We start from the raw sequence: 19,857 nt of genomic DNA on the forward strand, positions 1-19,857 counted from the left end.
AGCCGAAGCTAGGGCCTTGCTTTGTCGCTAGCATGACCACTTGATGAAATGTGGAGGGAAGCAGGGTAAATGGCCGATACTACTGGAAGGATTCCTCTTTGGCTGATAGGTATTGTAACTGGAATGCTTTGGCTTGGGCGTCAAATAAGAGTAGGGGACCTTAGAAGCTTGAAAATATAATTGCAGAGATAAGGGACCTGTTGCGATTAATTAGCTCGCTAATCCACCACATGAGAAGATCAGCCAGCCAATGAGAAGGCTGATCGTTTGGCAAAGGAAGGTGTGGAGAAGGCAAATGTAGAGGTTTTCAATGCGTTCCTCAAGAAGGCGGCATTCAAAGTTTTTCTGATTGCTTGATGGCCTTTTATTTTTTTAGAGTTGTATGTCAGTTTTACCATTCTGTATTGCCAGGATAGGGCTTGTTGCCTGCCCTTGCAAGTGTGGCTAGTGTTGTACTATTTTGGGGACAGCTTGTCCCCCTCGTTATACCTCTATTTTTCTTGGAATAAAACTTGCTACCTTTCAAAAAAAAAAAATGTTCTGAAGATAGCAGTGATCTTGATTTATGAAATATTATTGTTTGATTTAGGAGCAGGCTATGCCTTTCGTCATGTCCAAATCGTGTTGTCTAGGTAAATTTAGAAGAATCATTTTGCTTCCCATTCCTAGTTATGAGGGATTCTAGTAGAAACAATTGAAACATATGCTTCCACAAGTAGCCATGTCCCTTGATTAGAGATGTGTATATGTTACATTTGTGGTGCTACCCTTCATTAAGGATAGTTTAATCCTTTTTACAGTCTGTATATAAGTTATTGTAGAATCTTTATTATGGAAAAAAAATGTTATTGTAGAATCTGTGTCATTAAATAACGAAAGAAGAATCTCTCATGCCAGAAAATCTCTCATCCTCTCTTCTCGGCTTTTGCTTATTTGATGCATGCATATGTTATAAGTGGTATCAGAGCAGGCAGGATCACAATGGTAGAACCCATCCACTGAAAGTACTTTGTTATTTCTCCTTAGCTCTGTCGTTATCTTGCCTTCGAAAATCCTCATCTCTTCACAACTTTCAAAATGATTTAATCGTCAATGAACCTGAGGCATCTGACAATCACATTTTTACTCAATTTCCTTGGGCCGCTCCATTTATATTCAGATTAGGATTTCCATTATCAGTGAGCCGTTGATACATGCATGACAAATGTTGTTCAAGTCTTTGAAAATAGTATGGTTTTCATGATAACTTGACTGTCAGGTGAGTAAGTTGTGGTTTTCAAAGGTACTTTGGTTCTTAATTATCTGAAACCCAAGAGAAATGATCACAATCCAACTTCCCACACAACGATTAAGCCTTTTGGTGAGGGAAGAAAATTATCTTCAAATATCTTTTGAGAAGGTGCATTATATGCCAGATGAGTTTTTGTGGAGCCCCTATTATGCTTCAAAAGAACCACCCTTGATAAATATATTAATGGAAGAAGGAAGATACCTAATCGCATTCACATGGTATGCATTATGTAAACACATGTTGCTGAGAAAAGTCACCATTAGCTGTGCCTTGCAATTAGATCTTCCACAAGAGGAAATCCCCCCATCCGGGTGATGAAATGACTGGATTGTTAATGCTTCAAGCTGATCTTATGCCAACCATGCCTGGTTTTCTGTGTTTCTAGATTGCTTCAACTTCTTTTCATCCGAAATTTAATAAACATTTACCGGTTTCAGAAAGCTATCTGATCTGAGATATGAGATGGACTCTAGTTCTGAAACATGGGTATACTTTCTGGCCAAAGAGGACCAGCATCCACGTCTTAATTTTTTTTCTTTTCCATATGATTATAGAGGTGAGATTTTTTTTAATTGCATGGTAGATGTGAGAATTATCAATCCAATCTTTATACAAGCCATGATCTGCAAGTCGTGTTGTCCACAGAAGACCAAGATTGCCCTTGCTAAATTGCTGTCTTCTCTTAGGTCCTACTACTGGCCCCATTGGTGTCAATTTGACTCAAATCCCCACTCTTCATTAGGCCAGTATTAGCAGAGAATTATTGCACGCAAGCGACAATAGTGACCCATTTTTTAGGAAGGCTTTGCCGATGAGCCATCAATTTCCTCATCGAATATCAGTGCCTCCGAGTCAGTCAAGTTAGAGCCCCGAGTTCATCAAGTCTCGGTGTTTCTTTGGTTTCAAAATACAGCATTACTATGGCTCAAAACATTAAACGCCGAAGTTCGTAATTGTTTTTGCAAAAGTAAATTCCTGTATATGGACTTTGTCTACTCCCAAGTTTGGACTTGTTTTTGCAAACATAAATTCCTGCAAATGGACTTTGTCTACAGAGTCATCAAATGAAAAGAAGCCTTGAAACAAAAGGAGGGAGTCGAGAAGAGTTCTTCTAGGCAGTCTCCCCTTGATCATATTGCCCAGTGTGTTATGTTGCGGTTTGGAGAGGAAAATGCATGAAAATAATTGAGAGACTTCAAAGATCAATGCCTCCCATGGATTGAAAAATATGAACAGGCAATAGTACGAGTGTGGGCTATTTGGTCAATGATCGAAACCGTTTATTTCTTACGCACTGTTGTGGATGATCATGGATCTAAATCCAATCTCATTGTGTAATTATAACCCTCTAATTTTGTGTCGACGAAATGGTTTGTAGGAAAATAAGAAAAACAATGTTCTGTATTCTTTTAGGGGATTTGCTAGCGTCCATTGTAGAAGGCATTCCGCTGATGGTCTGTTGCATCTGAAAGCAGCACACAGGCTCACTTTTCGGCAGATTTTGTCTTCATTCACGAGGTGGCTGCTTTCAGATGCAACAGACCATACGCGAAAAAGCCTTATGCGATGGACGCTAGCAAATCCCTTCTTTTAGACAGCCACTACAAATTGGAGGGTTAGAATTGTCCAATCAGGGCGGATTTAGCTCGATCGTTGATTCATAGCACAGAATAGGAAATAAATGGTTTGGATCATTGAGCAAGTGGCATGCACTTGTACTTTTGGTTGGTCGCTCATATTTTTCCTTGTGCATCCATCATTTACTAACCCAATCAAATGACCGTGTAAAAATGAAACAGATATCAAAATACAACATTTATAGTTGGCAATACCGGCACTTCATTCTATTTCAATTGTTCTAACAAATGAACGGATTTATTTCCATATAGTAAAACTATGGTAATGAAGTAAACATCGCTTGTTCTTCTGTATAAATGAACACATGTTTGCATGGTAAAAAAATGCAGTAATGAATGCCTTTACTGAAGGGATGATTCCCTCTTCAACATCCCCAACAACAAATCATTCCACATATCAATGGGCCCCGGCAAGCACCAATGCACACAGTCGTTGAAACCCTTCATCCATTCGTTGTTCCAGTGGGACCCAGGGTGCCCATCAGCTCTCATCAACATAGCCTTTGTTATATCCAACACCCCAAACCTCTTCTTTCCTTGTTTTCTTTTAACTCTCTCAACTTCTTCTACTTGAATTTTGCTAAATTCACCCTCATTCCCTCTGAAATTCACCTCCCTTGAACTCAAGGGAGAAGTTCTACTGCATCTCCCTCCATCATTCCATGTCCCATTTTCAAAATGTGCTGGTGAAAAGGTTCTAACCAAGGTGACTAGACCCCCACAACCCTTGCAACCATTTACGTGCTCAAGTGCCGTTCGATAGATGGTTCGTAACGCAAAGCCAAGGCCAAGATCAGTTATGTTTGGGTCATTACAAAACACACATCCTATGAGTTTTTCGCCCTTGTGAAGGTATATTGTTCTGAACAACCAGTGGGCGTCTGAGATGACGGCGTAGTCAATCTCCGGGAGCTTTTCCGACCATTTGACGTCGATTTTGTCGGCATGTAGGTCGAACACACCTGATGAGATCCCATTTGTTACTCTTTGTATGCCTAAAACTAGGAAATTGCTCCGGAGGACCATGAGGGTAAAATCATAGGAAGGGAAATACCATGTTCGGAATCTATCTAAGGTGTCTTTATATATGTCTGTAGGAATCTCTGCCTGCATTAAAAGAATTTAAATATAGTAAAACAAATATAATAAAATCTCTGCTGCAAGTCAATGGATTATGTGTATTATTACAAATATTTGATAAAATGATTGATTCCTTCTTTTTTTTTTAACTGGTGAAAATGATTGATTCCTAGTTCCTTTTTGGCCATGTTTTACAACCATGAAAATTATTCCATGGAATGCTAGCGGGTCCCTCTAATGGAAAATATGCAATCTCTAGTTGAAATCCAAGATGTGCTTACTAAAGTCTGGAGCGTCATTACCGAAAAAGGGTTTCATTGCTTTATGCATCAAAAGAATAGAGAAAAGCTAAGAATTCAAAAAAAAAAAAAAAAAAAGGAAAAAGAAAAAAAGAATAGAGAGAAGATGATCTTACATAAAAATGAACGGTTTGGATTAATCAAGGGTGGGACCCAGTACACCATATCAGCATTTCTATTCTTAGTCTATTGTGGTAGGGAAATGTTATCAACACTACTATATTTTGATGAGGGCACTTCTCTCTTTATTAAAGTACGGGATGGCCCACACAATAAGATGATCCAAACCATTCATTAGATGGGCCACAGCCTAAATAGGTTGTGCCCCAAAAATAATTTCCATAGGTTGATCCTAACCCTCCGATCTATAGAGGGTTAGGATCAACCCTCTAACATTCAGATCGGAGGGTTAAGATCAACCTATGGATATAATTTTTGGGGCACAACCTATTTAGGCGGTGGCCCATCTAATGGACGGTTTGGATCATCCTATGGTTCGGGGCATACCGTACTTTTAATAAAATGAGGAGTGCCATCATTAAAATACAGTAGTGCTGATAACATTTCCCTTGGTAGAGGGCTGTTTTTCTCATGAAACAAACAAAGAAGAAAAGAAGCAGTAGTATATACCTGAGATAAAAGGCAAAGTAGAGATTCCATGTGATTCCGAGCAACTGAGTCGCCAATAAATGCCAACTTTTTTCCACGAACAATGCTTAGGAATGATTTTGGTTCGAACCTTGGAAGGTCGCAACCATCTGGTTTCCATCTCCAATTCACAAAATCCTTATCCTTTCTCCCAAACTTGGCACAGTTATTTGAATCAGGGAGTGTCAAACAACTCCAATTCGTATAACTTGACCCTTTTGGGTCTGGAACCCATCTACCCGTGAACAAATCACATGTCTCCTCTTCTACATAACACAAAACAACATTAAGAAAAATAAAACAAAGTGAAAAAAATACAAAGAACTTGAAATATATAAGAGATGGGTTTTCTTAGCCTTGTCTTGTACCCTTGTGGTGAGTGGTGAGGTGGTTGCTTTGATTGAAGTCATATTTGGGTGTGATTTTGATAGGGTTTGGAGAGTAGAATATGGGTGAGAGGAAGATGAAGGCTATAGTAAATGAAAATAACAGCAGCAACCCTACTCTCCTTATGTTCTTTTCCTTGTGAAAAGTTGGAAGAGGAGGGAGAAAGGATTTGATTCTCTTTGTCATGGTGATTTGAAAGAGGAAAAAAAGGAGATAACTATTTGATTTCATGGTTCATGAAGGGAGCAAGTTGGGTTTAATTTGTTTACTTGAATTAGAAGACAGGTTCAGGAGAGGATTCTTTACCTTATTTGGCACAGTGCCTCCTTGAGAATGCATAGAGCAAGTTGGAATGCTTTGAGAAACATAAAGGCTAACAAGAGATTGGAACGCGTGGCGGAGATTTTTGAGGGGATTGCATGGGATTTTGCATACACTAGATGGCCTTATTCACAGGCGTAATTGCTCTCAATCCCTTTATAAAAAGGTAACTTTTCTAACTATTAATGGACTATATTACTCTCTGGTTCCACCTTGCTTTCTCATTCAATTTGGACCCAGGAGCCGACGATCTTAGAGAGAGAGAGAGACTCCCACTATAGTGGCCCCCACTGCCGATTGATCAGGATAGTCCATCTAGTAGGCCCTACATTGGATCTCCAATGACTCAATAATAGGCAATTGGGCAATCTAAACATTCAATAATACATGACTTTGGTCTTAACTTTGACAACAAAAAATACAAAATATTGGATGTTAGAGTTGGATGATTGGCCCATATTTTTGGGCCCATTAGTGATCCAACTTGGGGTCAATCAAATGAACGGCTTGGATCAATCAAGAGTGGGGCCAACTATATTTTACTTGATGAACCTCATTGCATTAAAATGACTGATAGATACATTCACCCTACACTATCCAATTAAATCCTAATATCCAATAGTATGTATTTTTATTTTTTTTGTCAACGAACATGGATAGGTGTCTAAACACACTTGAAGAAAGGAAAGAGAGAATTTTTATATGGTTGCAAGTCAATGATTTTGAGAGGGTAGTGTCGAAGTCAATACCAAACCGTGTTCCAATATTCAAATAAAATCATCTCTCATATTGGAGTTCAAATTGGTCAATTTCCACACTTCTTCTTTTTCATCTTAACAAGAACGAACCAACATAAAACAAAACTACTATGTGACTAAGAGTATTTACCCATTAAAAATGAGAAAATGTTACAACCATAAAGCATTGCTAACAAACTTTTAAGAAGATTTAAGCAATTTTAAATCTAAGGGTCTAGAAGATATCAGTGAGAACTTCATAAAGATAACTAATATAGTTTCAAAGCTTTGGGAACTTTTTTTAAGAAATAAGCCCAAATACAAATTATCACGTTCCATAAGGGCCCGTTTGGATACCTCATGCATTTGTATTTTGATTTGGATTTGAGTTTTGGATACTTAATACATCAATCATCTTAATGATCATGTTTTAAGGGAGGGAGGGAGGGGTATCTCGCTGCTCCCGGAGCAACGTCGAAGAGCAGCGACGGTGAAGGAAGTTGCCACAAATATTGATTTCCAAATAACGTCTCGCAGAACATATTTGAAAATCGAAATTTTTTGCACTGTTGTAGCTGATTTGGAAATCTAAGGATCTGATCGAGTTCAAAATATCAACTAAATCCAAATCTAAATCTCGTGGGTATCCAAACATGGCCTTAGGCTCCATAAAAAATTACACGCGTGTACAGGTGTAGCACAACTGCAAACACCCAATCTGTGTCCTCTCGTCAACCATAAAATTACATATTCGGTCTTGATTTGCATGTGATCAAGTTTGCTAGTTATCGAAATAATTTGTATTTATTTTAGAAAATTCCATGCAGCCAATTTCAACAATATGGGTGATCAGTTTGAAGCATCTCCCACCCACCCTTGATCTACCTTGGCCTGAAAAGTAAGCAAATCCGACAATCTTTGACTATCCATTTGTAAGTTGTTGATCAATCTCACTTTGTTTTTCTCCTTTTATGTTATGTACATGGATTTAGATAAATTTGTAAATAAAAACTACCAAAAAAAAAACAAAAGAAATGGTGGTTTGTTTTAGTTATGTTTAGGCAATCAATCCATAAAATCTAAAATTTCTTCATAATAGCATATTTTTCATGACTAATTAGAAATATTCTGTAGATTAGATAGCTTAGTAGCAGTGTTTTTGAACGAAAATTGTTATTAACAGCATAAATTTGATAAAGATTTGGCAGAGAAATTCAGCAGCTTGGCACAGAAAGAGGATGCCCACCAAACAAAGGATAAGTTTTGTGGAAAATGGTTTGCATAAACACATACTAATCATCAACTAGTGACTCGAACGAGTAGTCTCTCAATCGTCTTGTGTATCTGCAAAACAAGATTTGAATCTTGCCATCCTGAAACAAACATAGTTGCATACAAACGTACAACTGATTTTACACGATTTTCAGTCCTTCTTCGTGACTGTTTGGATTGCAGGTAAAACATTTCTTGCGGAAAATATCTTGAGTAATTTTTTTCATTCCTTGTTTTAGAGGGCAATGATAAATTAAAGTGATATAATTATAAAGTAAAGGTCCACTGTAAATAAAACTTGATCTGCAGATGTTCAAGTGTATCAGTGTATTCAAGCAATGGAAAATCAAGAAAATCTAGAACAGTTTTTCTTTTCCAAACTTTTTTAGAAATTCCTGTAATCCAAACAGGGCTACAGGAATTTTCTGGAAAAGTTTGAAAAAAGGAAAACTTTTACAGAATTTCCTGATTTTCTATTATTTGATTACAGATAAAAAAATTAACTTGAACTGTAGTTCTGGACCTTCAATTTATAATACTATCCCTCTAAATAAGCCACAGTCATATGTATGTTCCCACTAAATTGTGGAAAGAAAAAAATCAAAAGAATTTTTTTTTCCACAAGAAATGTTTTTTCTACAATCCAAACAGGGCCTGATTGGCATGAATTTGACTCAAACCCCACCTTGCTTTAGGTCAGTATTAGCAGAGAATCATTGCACACAAGCGATAACAGTGACCCATGCCCCATGCTTTAGGAAGGCTTTGGGGATGAACCATTGGTTTCCTCATCGAATATCAGTGGTTCTCTTAGTCAAGTTGGGGACCAAAGTTCTTCATCAAGTCTAAGTGTTTCTTTGGCTTAAAAACAGAGCAGTGCTTTGGCTCAAAATATTAAAGGCTGAAGTTTATACTTGTTTTTGCAAACGTAAATTCAAAAGGATGACTGAAAACAATGAGAACCAAGTATTCTGTAGGGCCTTGTGTTGCAACCTAGAGATAGTCACTTCCACCCATGTCACTTTGTCAATATAGAACGTAGGGTTATAGGGTTATTAACTTATTATACAGGAAGTGATATACATATGCCCCATTTTTTTTACTAGAGACGACACTCTCTAGTGTATTTATGACTACTCTTTTACACTAGAGGGGCCTGTCCCGAGTAAAAAATGGGGCTTATATATAATTTCCCTCATTATATGATGCATGTCACGTGTGGAAGCCAATTGTTGAATAATCCAAACTATTCAAGTGCTAGGCCTTGCTATGGATGGAGCCATACACCAAAATCTACTACCAAGAGGATTCCAAGTCCTGGTTAGTGAAGATTGTTGTTTCTTAGGCCTTCATGTGGATGGTCATCGATCTAAATCCATTGTCATTGTACAATTATAACCATCTAATTTGTGTCTATTAAATGAATTGTAGGAAACAATGGTCTGTAACTCTGTGTTCTTTAAGAGAGCCACTACAAATTGGACGGTTAGAATTGGCCAACGGGGGTGCATTTTGCTCCGTCGCCGATCCATAGCAAGGCCTATATAATAAATGGTTTGGATTGTTGAAACTAGTAGAACACACTTGTACTTTTGCTCACTCATATTTTCCCTGCGCATCCATCATTGATGCGCCCTATCAAATAACCGCGTAAAATTTACATATATCAAAATAGAACAATTTTTCGGTGTTTATAGAAGCACTTTATTCTATTTCAATTGTTCTAACCAATTAACGGATGTTCACATAGCAAAACTTTCACAATGAAGTATCATCCCTTCAATATTTGCATATAAAATGAAAACATGTTTGCATAGTAAAAAAATTGTAATAAAGTGCCTTTACTAAAGGGACGATTCCCTCTTCAGCATTCCCAACAACAAATCATTCCACATATCAATGGGCCCCGGCAAGCACCAATGCACACAGTCGTTGTAACCCTCCATCCATTGGTTGTCCCAGTGGCACCCAGGGTGCCCATCTGCTCTCATCAACATAGCCTTTGTAACTTCCAAGACCCCATACCTCTTATTTCCTTTCTTTCTGATCTTAACTCTCTCAACTTCTTCTACTTGTATTTTCCTAAAATCATCCTCTCCTCCCTTCAAATTCACTTCACTTTCACTTATGGGAGAAGTTCTATTACATCTCCCTCCAGTATTCCATGACCCATGTTCAAAATGTGCTGGTGAATATGTTCTAACCAAGGTGACCAGACCCCCACACCCCTTGCAACCATTTATGTGCTTGAGAGCCGTTCGAAAGATCATTCGGAAGGTGAAACCAAGACCAAGATCAGTTATGTTTGGGTCATTACAAAACACACATCCTATGAGTTTTTCACTCTCGTAAAGGTATAATGGTCTGAAGAACCAGTGACCGGCTGAGATGACGGCATAGTCAATATCCGGGATCTTTTCCGACCACTTGACGTCGATTTTGTCGGTATGTAGGTCGAACACACCGGATAACGTCCCATTTGTTACTCTTTCTATGCCTAAAACCAGGAATTTGCTCCAGAGAACCACGAGAGTGAAATTATAGGAAGGGAAATACCATGTTCGGAATCTATCTTCAGTGTCTTTATAGATGTTTGTAGGAATCTCTTCCTGCAAGTCAATGGATTATGTGTGTGTTATTACAGGTATTTGATAAAATGATTGATTCCTAATGTATTGATTCCTTTAGGCCATGTTTGGAAACCATGAAAAAAATATTCCACGGAATACCTGTCGAACCAATTGTGTGAGAGGGGTGCGGGAGGGAGAGAATTGGTAAGCTGAAGTTAGGGGTGCAACTTGGGTCGGGTTGGAACTGGTTGAGGCCAACCCTAACCCAAACCTGAGATGCGCATTCCCTCAACCCTAACCCAATCCAACCTGAACCTCAGGTTGAGGATGGTCAACCCTAACCCAACCCGCCTCTAAATCTTTCAACCCTAACCAAATCCATCTAACCTGAAATCAGGTTGGGTTGAGTCGGGTTGGTTCGGGTTCACCTTGCGCCAAACGGAAAAATACAATAACCCGAAGGAAAACACGATAAATTAGAGGACGGAGGTCCCCAACCCTAACCCAACCTGAAATTAAATCGGGCTGGCTTTTCCCAACTCTAATCCAACCCAACCCAACCCAAGGAAATGCCAACCCAACCTGAGCCAAAATCGGGTTGAATCCGTCCGGTTTGGGTTGAGCCCGACCCAAGTTGCACCCCTAGCTGAAGTAGAGATGGCATAAAAATTCCTAAAACCCAATGGAAAAAAAAAAAAAAAAATCACCCCCCTCTTGTGGAATATATGCATTCTTTAGTTGAAATCCAAGATGAGTTTAATAAAGTGCCATTACCGAAAAAGTGTTTCATCAATGAGAAATGCTTTATGCATCAAAAGAATGAGATTTTATATGGTGTAAGGGCTTACAACAATACTGTAGGGGTACCACCCTTGATATTTGATCCAACAGCAGCTCACTTTTTGAGCTTTTTGAGGAGCTGCTGTTGGATCAAATGTCAAGGGTGGTACTTCCACCGTACAAAGGCCTTAATCTTGTAAGCCCTTACACCATATAATTTCTCCAAAAGAATAGAGAAAAGACGGTCTATTGTATGACTTCATTCACTCGGAGGCAAAACAAATGGGAGTTATTTTTTGTGCCCAAGATGTCCTTAATGCTCTTTCTAATTAACTTTTTGTTTTTACCTCCACCTTAATTTTTATTTTTATTTTATTTTATTTTCTTCTCTTCCTCTTCATCACCATTTGAATTTCATCTCCGTTCGGGAAAGGAAAAGGAATTGAAAGGGAGACTATGGGAAAAGCAAGGGCAGAATCATGGGTATTTTGTATTTTGGTAAAAGCAAGGATTAGCATAAAGTAAGACGGGTGACTGAAGGCAGGACCAAGGTTTAAAATTTCGGTTTCGGTACCAGTTTCGGACCAGGGAATTTTGAAATTTCGACTGAGTATATACCGGTTATTAGGATTTGCTAGGAAACATTCAAAGTTTCAAACAATGTTTTGATGATGATAGTGATGCATGACAATGCTAATCACACACAAATTCAGTTATTCTTATTTGTGATTAAGACACAAAGCAATGCAACCTTTTTCCTTTAGCACGGCTTTGAATGGTGAGAAGTTTGCTGTCAACATTTTCACGTCATGTATGCCCAAACACTACATCTTATCACTAACACAGACAATTACAATAACATGCATTGATTATTTATAGGGATTGTCTAGGCAATTTAGTAAAAGCACTTTTGCATAATGAGAGAAGTGCCACCTCGTATGAATTAAGGCTCTGTTTCTTTCAACATACAACTGGTGTAAATCAAATCTTACAGTCATTTTTCAGTGGGAAAATGGGCATAAAATTTGTCTTTCCCATTTTACGTGTGAAAGGGAGCCTAAATAAAGAAGAAAAATTCAGCTATGAAGTGGCTCTTCTCCCTTGAAAAAGAAGTGAAAACGGAGGGCCGTGAAATGGCTTTGTGGGAAATTGCCTAGACATTCCCTTATACATACTGTTTGGAAAACTCTATTATACTGAACCGTTTGCCTATACCTAGTTTTCGACGATCCATATTCAACATCAAAAAGGACTTGGAATTTGGCGTGTTTTATTAGGGACATTCGAACCCAGGACTCTAAAATGAACGGTTTGGATCAATCAAAGGTGGGACCCAGTACCCCATATCATCTGTTACACATTGTATCCTACAATATTTCTATTCTTAGTTCATTGTGGTATTGGGCTGCTTTTCTTATGAAAGAAACAAAGAAGAAGAAGAAGAAGAAGAAGAAGAAAACAAGCAGTAGTATAAACCTGAGATAAAAGGCAAAGGAGAGATTCCATTTGGTTCCTCGCCACCGAGTCTCCGATAAATGCCAACTTCTTTCCACGAACAATGCTTAGGAATGATTTTGGTTCGAACATTGGAAGGTCGCAACCATTTGGTTTCCATCGCCAATTCAAAAAACCCTTATCCTTCCTCCCAAACTTGGCGCAATTCTTCGAATCAGGGATTGTTAAACAACTCCAATTCGTATAACTTGGCCCATTTGGGTCCGGAACCCATCTACCCATGAACAAATCACATGTCTCCTCTTCTACATAACACACAAAAAAAGAAGTAAGACAAATAAAACAAAGTGAAAGGAATACAATGAACTTGAAATATAAGAGATGGGTTTTCTTAGCCTTGTACCCATTTGGTGTGTGCTGAGGTGGTTGCTTTGATTGAAGTCATGTTTGGTTGTGATTTTGATAGGGTTTTGGGAGTGAAAGATGGGTGAGAGGAAGATGAAGGCTACACTTAATGACAATAACAAAAGAAACCCTACTCTCCTTATATTTTTCTCCTTGTTGGAGATTGGAAGAGGAGGAGGAAGAAAGAATTTGATTCTCTTTGTTATGGCCATCTGAGTGGGAAAAATAGAGAGACAACCATTTGATTTCATGGTTCATGAAGGGACAAAGTTGGGTTTTATTGACTTGAATTATATAGAAGACGGTTTCAGAAGAGGATTTTCTTTACCTTATTTAGCACAATGCTTTCTGGTGAAGGCAAAGAGCAAGTTAGAGATGCTTTGAGGAACATGAAGGCTAACACGTTATTGGAACGCGTGGTGGAGATTTATTGAGGGTAATCACATGGGATTTTGGATATACTTGATGGCCTTATTCATCGGCGTAATGGCGCTCTGTTATAAATAGAAAGAAACTTTTCTAACTATTAATAGACTATATTACTTTCTGGTTCCATCTTGCTTTCCCATGCAACAAGGACCCAAGCGTCGACGACCTTGGAGAGAGAGAGAGAGAGGGGTCGGTCGGTCGGGTCCCCACCGCCAATTATCAGGATCTTCCATCCAGTAGGCCCTACATTGGGTCTCCAATGACTCAAAATCATGCAATTGGGCAATCTTAACATTCAATAATACACAACTTTGTGCTTTGAATGTAGACCACAGCTTATTAGTAGTTTATCAACCAAGTTCAACAACAAAAAATACATAACATCATATGTTAGAGTTCCATATGATTAGCCTGATTTTTTGGGTCCATTGGGGATACAACTGAGGGCCAATCAAATGGACGGTGTTGATCAAAGAAACGTGGGCCCACTATGTTTTTAGTGAAGCGATACAAGCATCATATGGCATCCAATTAAATCATGCTAATGGCATAATCCTAGGGAAATGTTATCAGCACTACTGTATTTTGATGAGGGCACTCCTCACGTTATTAAAAGTGCGGTATGGCCCGCACCATAAGATGATCCAAACCGTCCATTAGATGGGCCACAGATCAACCTATGTAAATGATTTTTGAGGCACAACCTATTTCACCTGTGGCCCATCTAATGGACGGTTTGGATCATCCTATGGTGCGGGCCATACCGTACTTTTAATAAAGTTAGGAGTGCCCTCATCAAAATTAACATTTCCCTAATCCTAATATCCAATATGTGTTTTTTTGGGGGAAAAATACACTTAGACCCCCTGTGGTTTCTGACACATTCAACTTAACCCCTAATGTTTAAAACGTTACAAGTAGACCCCCTGTGGTTTCAATTTGTGTAAGGTAGACCCCCTCAGTTGACGGTTTGTCCACAAATTGAAGGATTAGGATGATCCTATGGAACTAATTTTTTAGGAACACCCTATCTATGTCAGGGCCCATCAAAGGAACGCTTTGAATCATCCAAACAGTGTGTGCCCACTGTGTTTTTGGTAGTGTTTGGATTCGGGTATGGGTTTGGGCCCACTACCAAAAAACAGTGGGCCCACATTGTTTAGATGATCCAAAGCGTTCATTTGATGGGCCCTGACATAGATAGAGTGTGCCCGAAAAATCAGCTCCATAGGATCATCCTAACCTTCAATCTGTTGACCAACCGTCAACTAAGGGGGTCTACCTTACACAAATTGAAACCACGGGGGTCTACTTGTAACTTTTTAAACATTAGGGGTTAAGTTGAATGTGTGAGAAATCACAGGAGGTCTAAGTGTATTTTTCCCTTCTTTTTTTTTTTGTTTTTTTTTGTCGATGAACGTGGATAGGTGTCTATACACGGGGTCTAAGTGTATTTTTCCCTTCTTCTTCTTTTTTTGTCGATGAACGTGGATAGGCGTGTCTATACACACTTAAAGAAAGGAAAGAAAGATTTGTTATATAATTCTACATATGTTGGCATTCAATGATTTTGTGAGGTTAATGTCTAGGTCAGTACCTACAACCCACGTCGCAATATTCAAACGGAATCTCATATAGTTCAATTTGTTCCATTTCCACACGTCTTCCTTTTATTCTTAATAAGAAACAAAACAAAGGGACGGAAAAGCAAACCTACCATGTGACTAAGGGAATTTACCCATTTAAAATGAGAAAATGATACAACAATAAAACTTGAGGAAAGCTGGAGTCACAGGAGCCCTTGCAAAATATCTTGGTTTTCACCAATGAGGACGCCCTTTCCCTTCTTTTTTTTTGCAAGTGCTCCTGTGAGTCTAGCATTCCTCATAAAACTTTGCTAACAAGTTTTTAAGAAGATTTAGGCAATTTTAAATCTAGAGGTCTGGAAGATCCCAGTGAGAACTTCATATAGACAACTAGTTTTGGCCATAGTTAGAAAAATGTGATTAGGCAAAAAGTGTGTTTTAAATATTTTCCTCAAAAACAGAGTTTTTTTAAGGGAAATGATATCAAACACCCCCTCCCTCCCGCCGCTTAAATGGATAAAATCCCCTCCTTTAACGGTTTCTGTGAGAATGGTTCACTGTTTGAGGATAAATTCACCCCCCTTTTTTTATTGCAAAAACTATAAAACGATTTTTTTTCTTAAAGCTGTTTAAAATGGTGTTTTGCTATACAAGTCTAAGATGTCATTATGGAAAGTAAAATACTGATTTTTGAAATTGACAAAAATGAACTTCCAAAGCCAATATCAACCATTAACATTAACTTTCGACCCAAGTAGAAATTATCACATCATAGATGGGTAGGCTCCATTAAAAATTAGAACTGTGGAGGTTGGACCAGTAGCTCAATCGTTGAGGCATTGTATTTCAACCTTGAGGTCGCAGGTCGATCCCAGCTTACCTACGCCAAAAGAGAAGTGTATACAAGTATAGCACAACTGCAAACACCCAATCTGTGTCCTCTCGTCCACCATAAAATCACATATTCGGTCTTGATTGTGGTAAAGTTGAAAATTATCCAAATAATCTGTATTTATTTATGTTATCAGATTCCATGCATCCAATTTCAACAATATGGGAGAGATCGGTTTGAAGCATCTGCCACCCACCTTTGATCTCACACGGCCTGAAAAGTATGCGAATCCCAAGTCCAAACAATCTTTGACAAGCCATTTGCGAGTTATTGATCCGATGGTTAGGATCATATGATCAATCTAATTATAGTTTTTTTTCCTCCGAACCATTTGTAAGTTAATGATCCGATGATTAGGATAATGTGATCAATCACTCTTTTTTCCTCCATGTGTTCTATAGCTTTATTTAGATAAATTTGTAAATTAAGGGAAAATTATTAAAAAAATGCTAAGTTTTAGTTTTATTGTGAATCAAGGGTAGACATTTCAAATTCATAAAGTAGGGGCTGTCAGGTACGAAAATTTTGGTTTTGGGACAACTATACCCCTTGCTTTGCCCACCCTTTTTAGAGGCTCTAATCCCTATGTTTCTCACCTATCCATATCACATTTTTGTTTTCTTCTTCCCTAAGCCTTCCGCAAGCTTTCTAATGTGAAACTCCATCGGCAACGTTTCCAAGCTTCATTGCCATTGTAGTTTTGAAAAAAAAACTCTATTGGCAACGTTTCCAAGTTCTATTGCCATTGTAGTGTTGAAAAAAACTCCATTTGCAACATGATAAAACTCCATTGCCATTGTAGTTTTGGAAAAAAACTCTATTGCCAACGTGATAAAGCTCCATTTCTACTGGTTACTCGGAAGTCCGAACCAACCTTCGGATCTCCGACGGAAACCAGTAGATTTGCCATTTCTACTGGCTTCCATTTGGAAGTCTGACCATTGGTCCGGACTTCCGACTTGGAGTTTAAGGCATGGTTCCATAGTGGTTCCAGGGTATAAAATGTTGTTCCCTAGTGGTTCCGGAGTAGAAAATGTGATTCCCTAGTGGTTCCGGGGTATAAAATGTGGTTCCCTAGAGGGTGGCGTAGAAAATGTGGTTCCCTAGTGGTTCCGAGGTATAAAATGTGGTTCCCTAATGGTTCTGTGGTATGTTCCGTGGTATAAGATGTGGTTCCGGGGTATAAGATGTGATTCCCTAGTGGTTCCGGGGTATAAAATGTGGTTCCCTAGTGGTTCTGTGGTACAAGATGTGGTTCCCTAGTGGTTCTGCGGTATAACATGTGGTTCCCTAGTGGTTTTGAGGTATAAAATGTGATTCCCTAGTGGTTCCGGGGTAGAAAATGTGGTTCCCTAGTGGTTCTGTGGTATAAGATGTGGTTCCATAGTGGTTCTGGGGTATAAAATGCTGTTCCCTAGTGATTCTGAGGTATAAAATGTGGTTTCCTAGTGGTTCCGGGGTATAAAATGTGGTTCCCTAGTGGTTCCGAGGTATAAAATGTGATTCCCTGGTGGTTCCGAGGTATAAAATGTGGTTCCCTAGTGGTTCCGGGGAAGAAAATGTGGTTCCCTAGTGGTTCTGTGGTATAAGATGTTGTTCCCTAGTGGTTTTGGGGTATAAAATGTGGTTCCCTAGTGGTTCCGGGGTATAAAATGTGGTTCCCTAGTGGTTCTGTGGTACAAGATGTGGTTCCCTAGTGGTTCTGCGGTATAACATGTGGTTCCCTAGTGGTTTTGAGGTATAAAATGTGGTTCCCTAGTGGTTCCGGGGTAGAAAATGTGGTTCCCTAGTGGTTCTGTGGTATAAGATGTGGTTCCATAGTGGTTCTGGGGTATAAAATGCTGTTCCCTAGTGATTCCGAGGTATAAAATGTGGTTTCCTAGTGGTTCCGGGGTATAAAATGTGGTTCCCTAGTGGTTCCGAGGTATAAAATGTGATTCCCTGGTGGTTCCGAGGTATAAAATGTGGTTCCCTAGTGGTTCCGGGGAAGAAAATGTGGTTCCCTAGTGGTTCTGTGGTATAAGATGTTGTTCCCTAGTGGTTTTGGGGTATAAAATGTGGTTCCCTAGTGGTTCTAGAGTATAAAATGTGGTTCCCTAGTTGTTCCGTGGTATAAGATGTGGTTCCCTAGTGGTTCTGTGGTATAAGATGTTGTTCCCTAGTGGTTCTGGGGTATAAAATGTGGTTCCCTAGTTGTTCCGGGGTATAAAATGTGGTTCCCTAGTGGTTCTGAGGTATAAAATGTGGTTCCCTAGTGGTTCCGGGGTAAAAAATGTAGTTACCTAGTGGTTTTGTGGTAGAAGATGTGGTTTTCCTAGTGGTTCCAGGGTATAAGATGTGGTTCCCTAGTGGTTCTGGGGTAGAAAATGTGGTTCCCTAGTAGTTTCGGGGTATAAGATGTGGTTCCTTAGTGGTTCCGGGGTAGAAAATGTGGTTCTCTAGTGGTTTCATGGTATAAGATGTGGTTCCCTAGTGGTTCTGTGGTATAAAATGTGGTTTCGGGATATTAAATATGGTTCCCTAGTGGTTCCGGGGTATAAGATGTGATCTTTTGGAACAAACTTAGATGAACCACTTGTTTGATCAAGGGTCTAGGATAATCTAACCAAACTTATGGATCCCATATTTCTTAGGTGGGACAAGTGGGGCCCAGTGAACATAAGCCATTTATTTATTTGGGTCCTGGTGTAGATAGATAGGACTTGCTTCCAAATTGGTCTCCATAGGATGATCTGAACCATTAGGATTATAAAGGGTTGGAATGAATGGATCCCATAAAAACAGCCTTAACAAATTAGAGGGTTATGATCATCCTGTAGAGAAGATTTTAAGGCACTACATGAAAGGGCTTAGCAAGTAAATGGTTGAGATCACTTAAATAAGCAGGCCCCACTATATTTTTTTTCCTCGGATCCTCCACCGTCTGTCTAACTATAATATGGGATTTGGTAGGGACTTTCACATGAAGGCATTTCGTGGGTGGAGTTGCATGAGAAAGCAGCAAGTATGGCAATGGAGCTTTTTCACTATGGCAATGGAGTTTTCACGTCGGAAGGAGGAAGGCTTAGGAAAGAAGAAAGAAAAAAGTCAAATGGGTAGGTGAATAACATAGGGATTAGAACCACAAAATGTGGTGGGAGAAAGCAAGGAGGGTATATTTGTCCTAAAAGCCATATTCTCTCACTGACAGCCCCTTTTTTATAAAATTGAAACGCCTGCGCTTTGTTTACAATATAACAAAAACTTCGCATTTTTTTAATAATTTTTCCTAAAAATTACTAGCAAACCAAAAGTAATGGTGGTTTGTTAATTTTAGAGATGTTTTGGACCTTTTGGCTATTAATGCTTAAACTTAGGGGTGCAACCAGGGGCGATGCCAGAAATTTTGCACAGGGGGGGCAAAAATTATAGTAATTTTTGTATGTATCTTAAAATTAAGAAAGAAAGAAGGGGGCAAAAATTATAGTAAATTTTGCAAAAAAAGGGAGATAAAAATGGTAAAATTAAAATTTTAAACTTATTTTCTATCTTAGGGATGATTGGAAAGGGGGGCATATTTTTTAAAAAAATGGGTAAAGATAAAAAAATATTAAAACATGAAGGTATTTTTTTTTTTCCAAAAAATTAAGGGGGGCAATTGCCCCCCTTTCCTCTCATGTGGCATCGCCCCTGGGTGCAACAAAAAGGCCAGGTTGAGTTTGGGTTCGTGTCGACTTTTCCCAACCCAGGTTTGGTTTGGGTTGAGGGTTTGGCAACCCGACCCGAGTGAAACCGGACATTTTTTTATGAATTTTTATTTTTTTAAGCTTAAAAACTCGAGTTGGGTTGGGTTGAACTTGGGTCGGGTCGGTTCGGGTTGGTAAAAAGGGTTCCTCGGGTTGGGTGGAACCTCATCGGCTTGGAAATCGGGTTAGGTTCGGGTTGGAAAAGAGGGTTCCTCGGGTCAGGTGGAACCTCATCGGGTTGGAAATTGGGTCGAGTTCAGGTTCGTGTTGGGAAAATGGGTTCCTCAGGTCGGGTCGAGTTATAAAGCTTGCCTTTAATGGTGAATCTTTGTCTGGTTCAATT

At 39.0% G+C, this 19,857-nt stretch overlaps 2 protein-coding genes across 3 annotated transcripts; both read right to left on the reverse strand.

The window, feature by feature from the left end:
* Positions 1 to 3,144: 3,144 nt before the first annotated feature.
* LOC143878251 (xyloglucan O-acetyltransferase 4-like) lies at positions 3,145 to 5,642 on the reverse strand. Its single transcript, XM_077380551.1, has 3 exons — positions 5,324 to 5,642; positions 4,938 to 5,221; positions 3,145 to 4,035 (listed from the first exon to the last, which is right to left on the reverse strand). Exons 1-3 carry the CDS (start codon positions 5,571 to 5,573, stop codon positions 3,271 to 3,273), a joined length of 1,299 nt encoding a protein of 432 aa, XP_077236666.1. The 5' UTR covers positions 5,574 to 5,642; the 3' UTR covers positions 3,145 to 3,270.
* Positions 5,643 to 9,352: 3,710 nt separating this feature from the next.
* Positions 9,353 to 13,356, reverse strand: LOC143878252 (xyloglucan O-acetyltransferase 4-like). 2 transcript variants are annotated; one of them, XM_077380553.1, is made up of 3 exons: positions 13,211 to 13,356; positions 12,499 to 12,782; positions 9,353 to 10,281 (listed from the first exon to the last, which is right to left on the reverse strand). In XM_077380553.1, the coding sequence occupies exons 2-3, from the start codon at positions 12,757 to 12,759 to the stop codon at positions 9,517 to 9,519; spliced, it is 1,026 nt and encodes a 341-aa protein (XP_077236668.1). In that variant the 5' UTR covers positions 12,760 to 12,782; positions 13,211 to 13,356; the 3' UTR covers positions 9,353 to 9,516. The 2 variants fall into 2 exon arrangements, with proteins under 2 accessions (XP_077236668.1, XP_077236667.1); XM_077380552.1 differs by lacking the exon at positions 13,211 to 13,356 and adding an exon at positions 12,881 to 13,203.
* Positions 13,357 to 19,857: the final 6,501 nt, after the last annotated feature.

This window comes from Tasmannia lanceolata, unplaced genomic scaffold (genome assembly GCF_043159265.1).
Source record: "Tasmannia lanceolata isolate RefF3 unplaced genomic scaffold, GAP_Taslan_0.1 ptg000006l, whole genome shotgun sequence".
NCBI classification, from domain to species: Eukaryota; Viridiplantae; Streptophyta; class Magnoliopsida; order Canellales; family Winteraceae; genus Tasmannia; species Tasmannia lanceolata.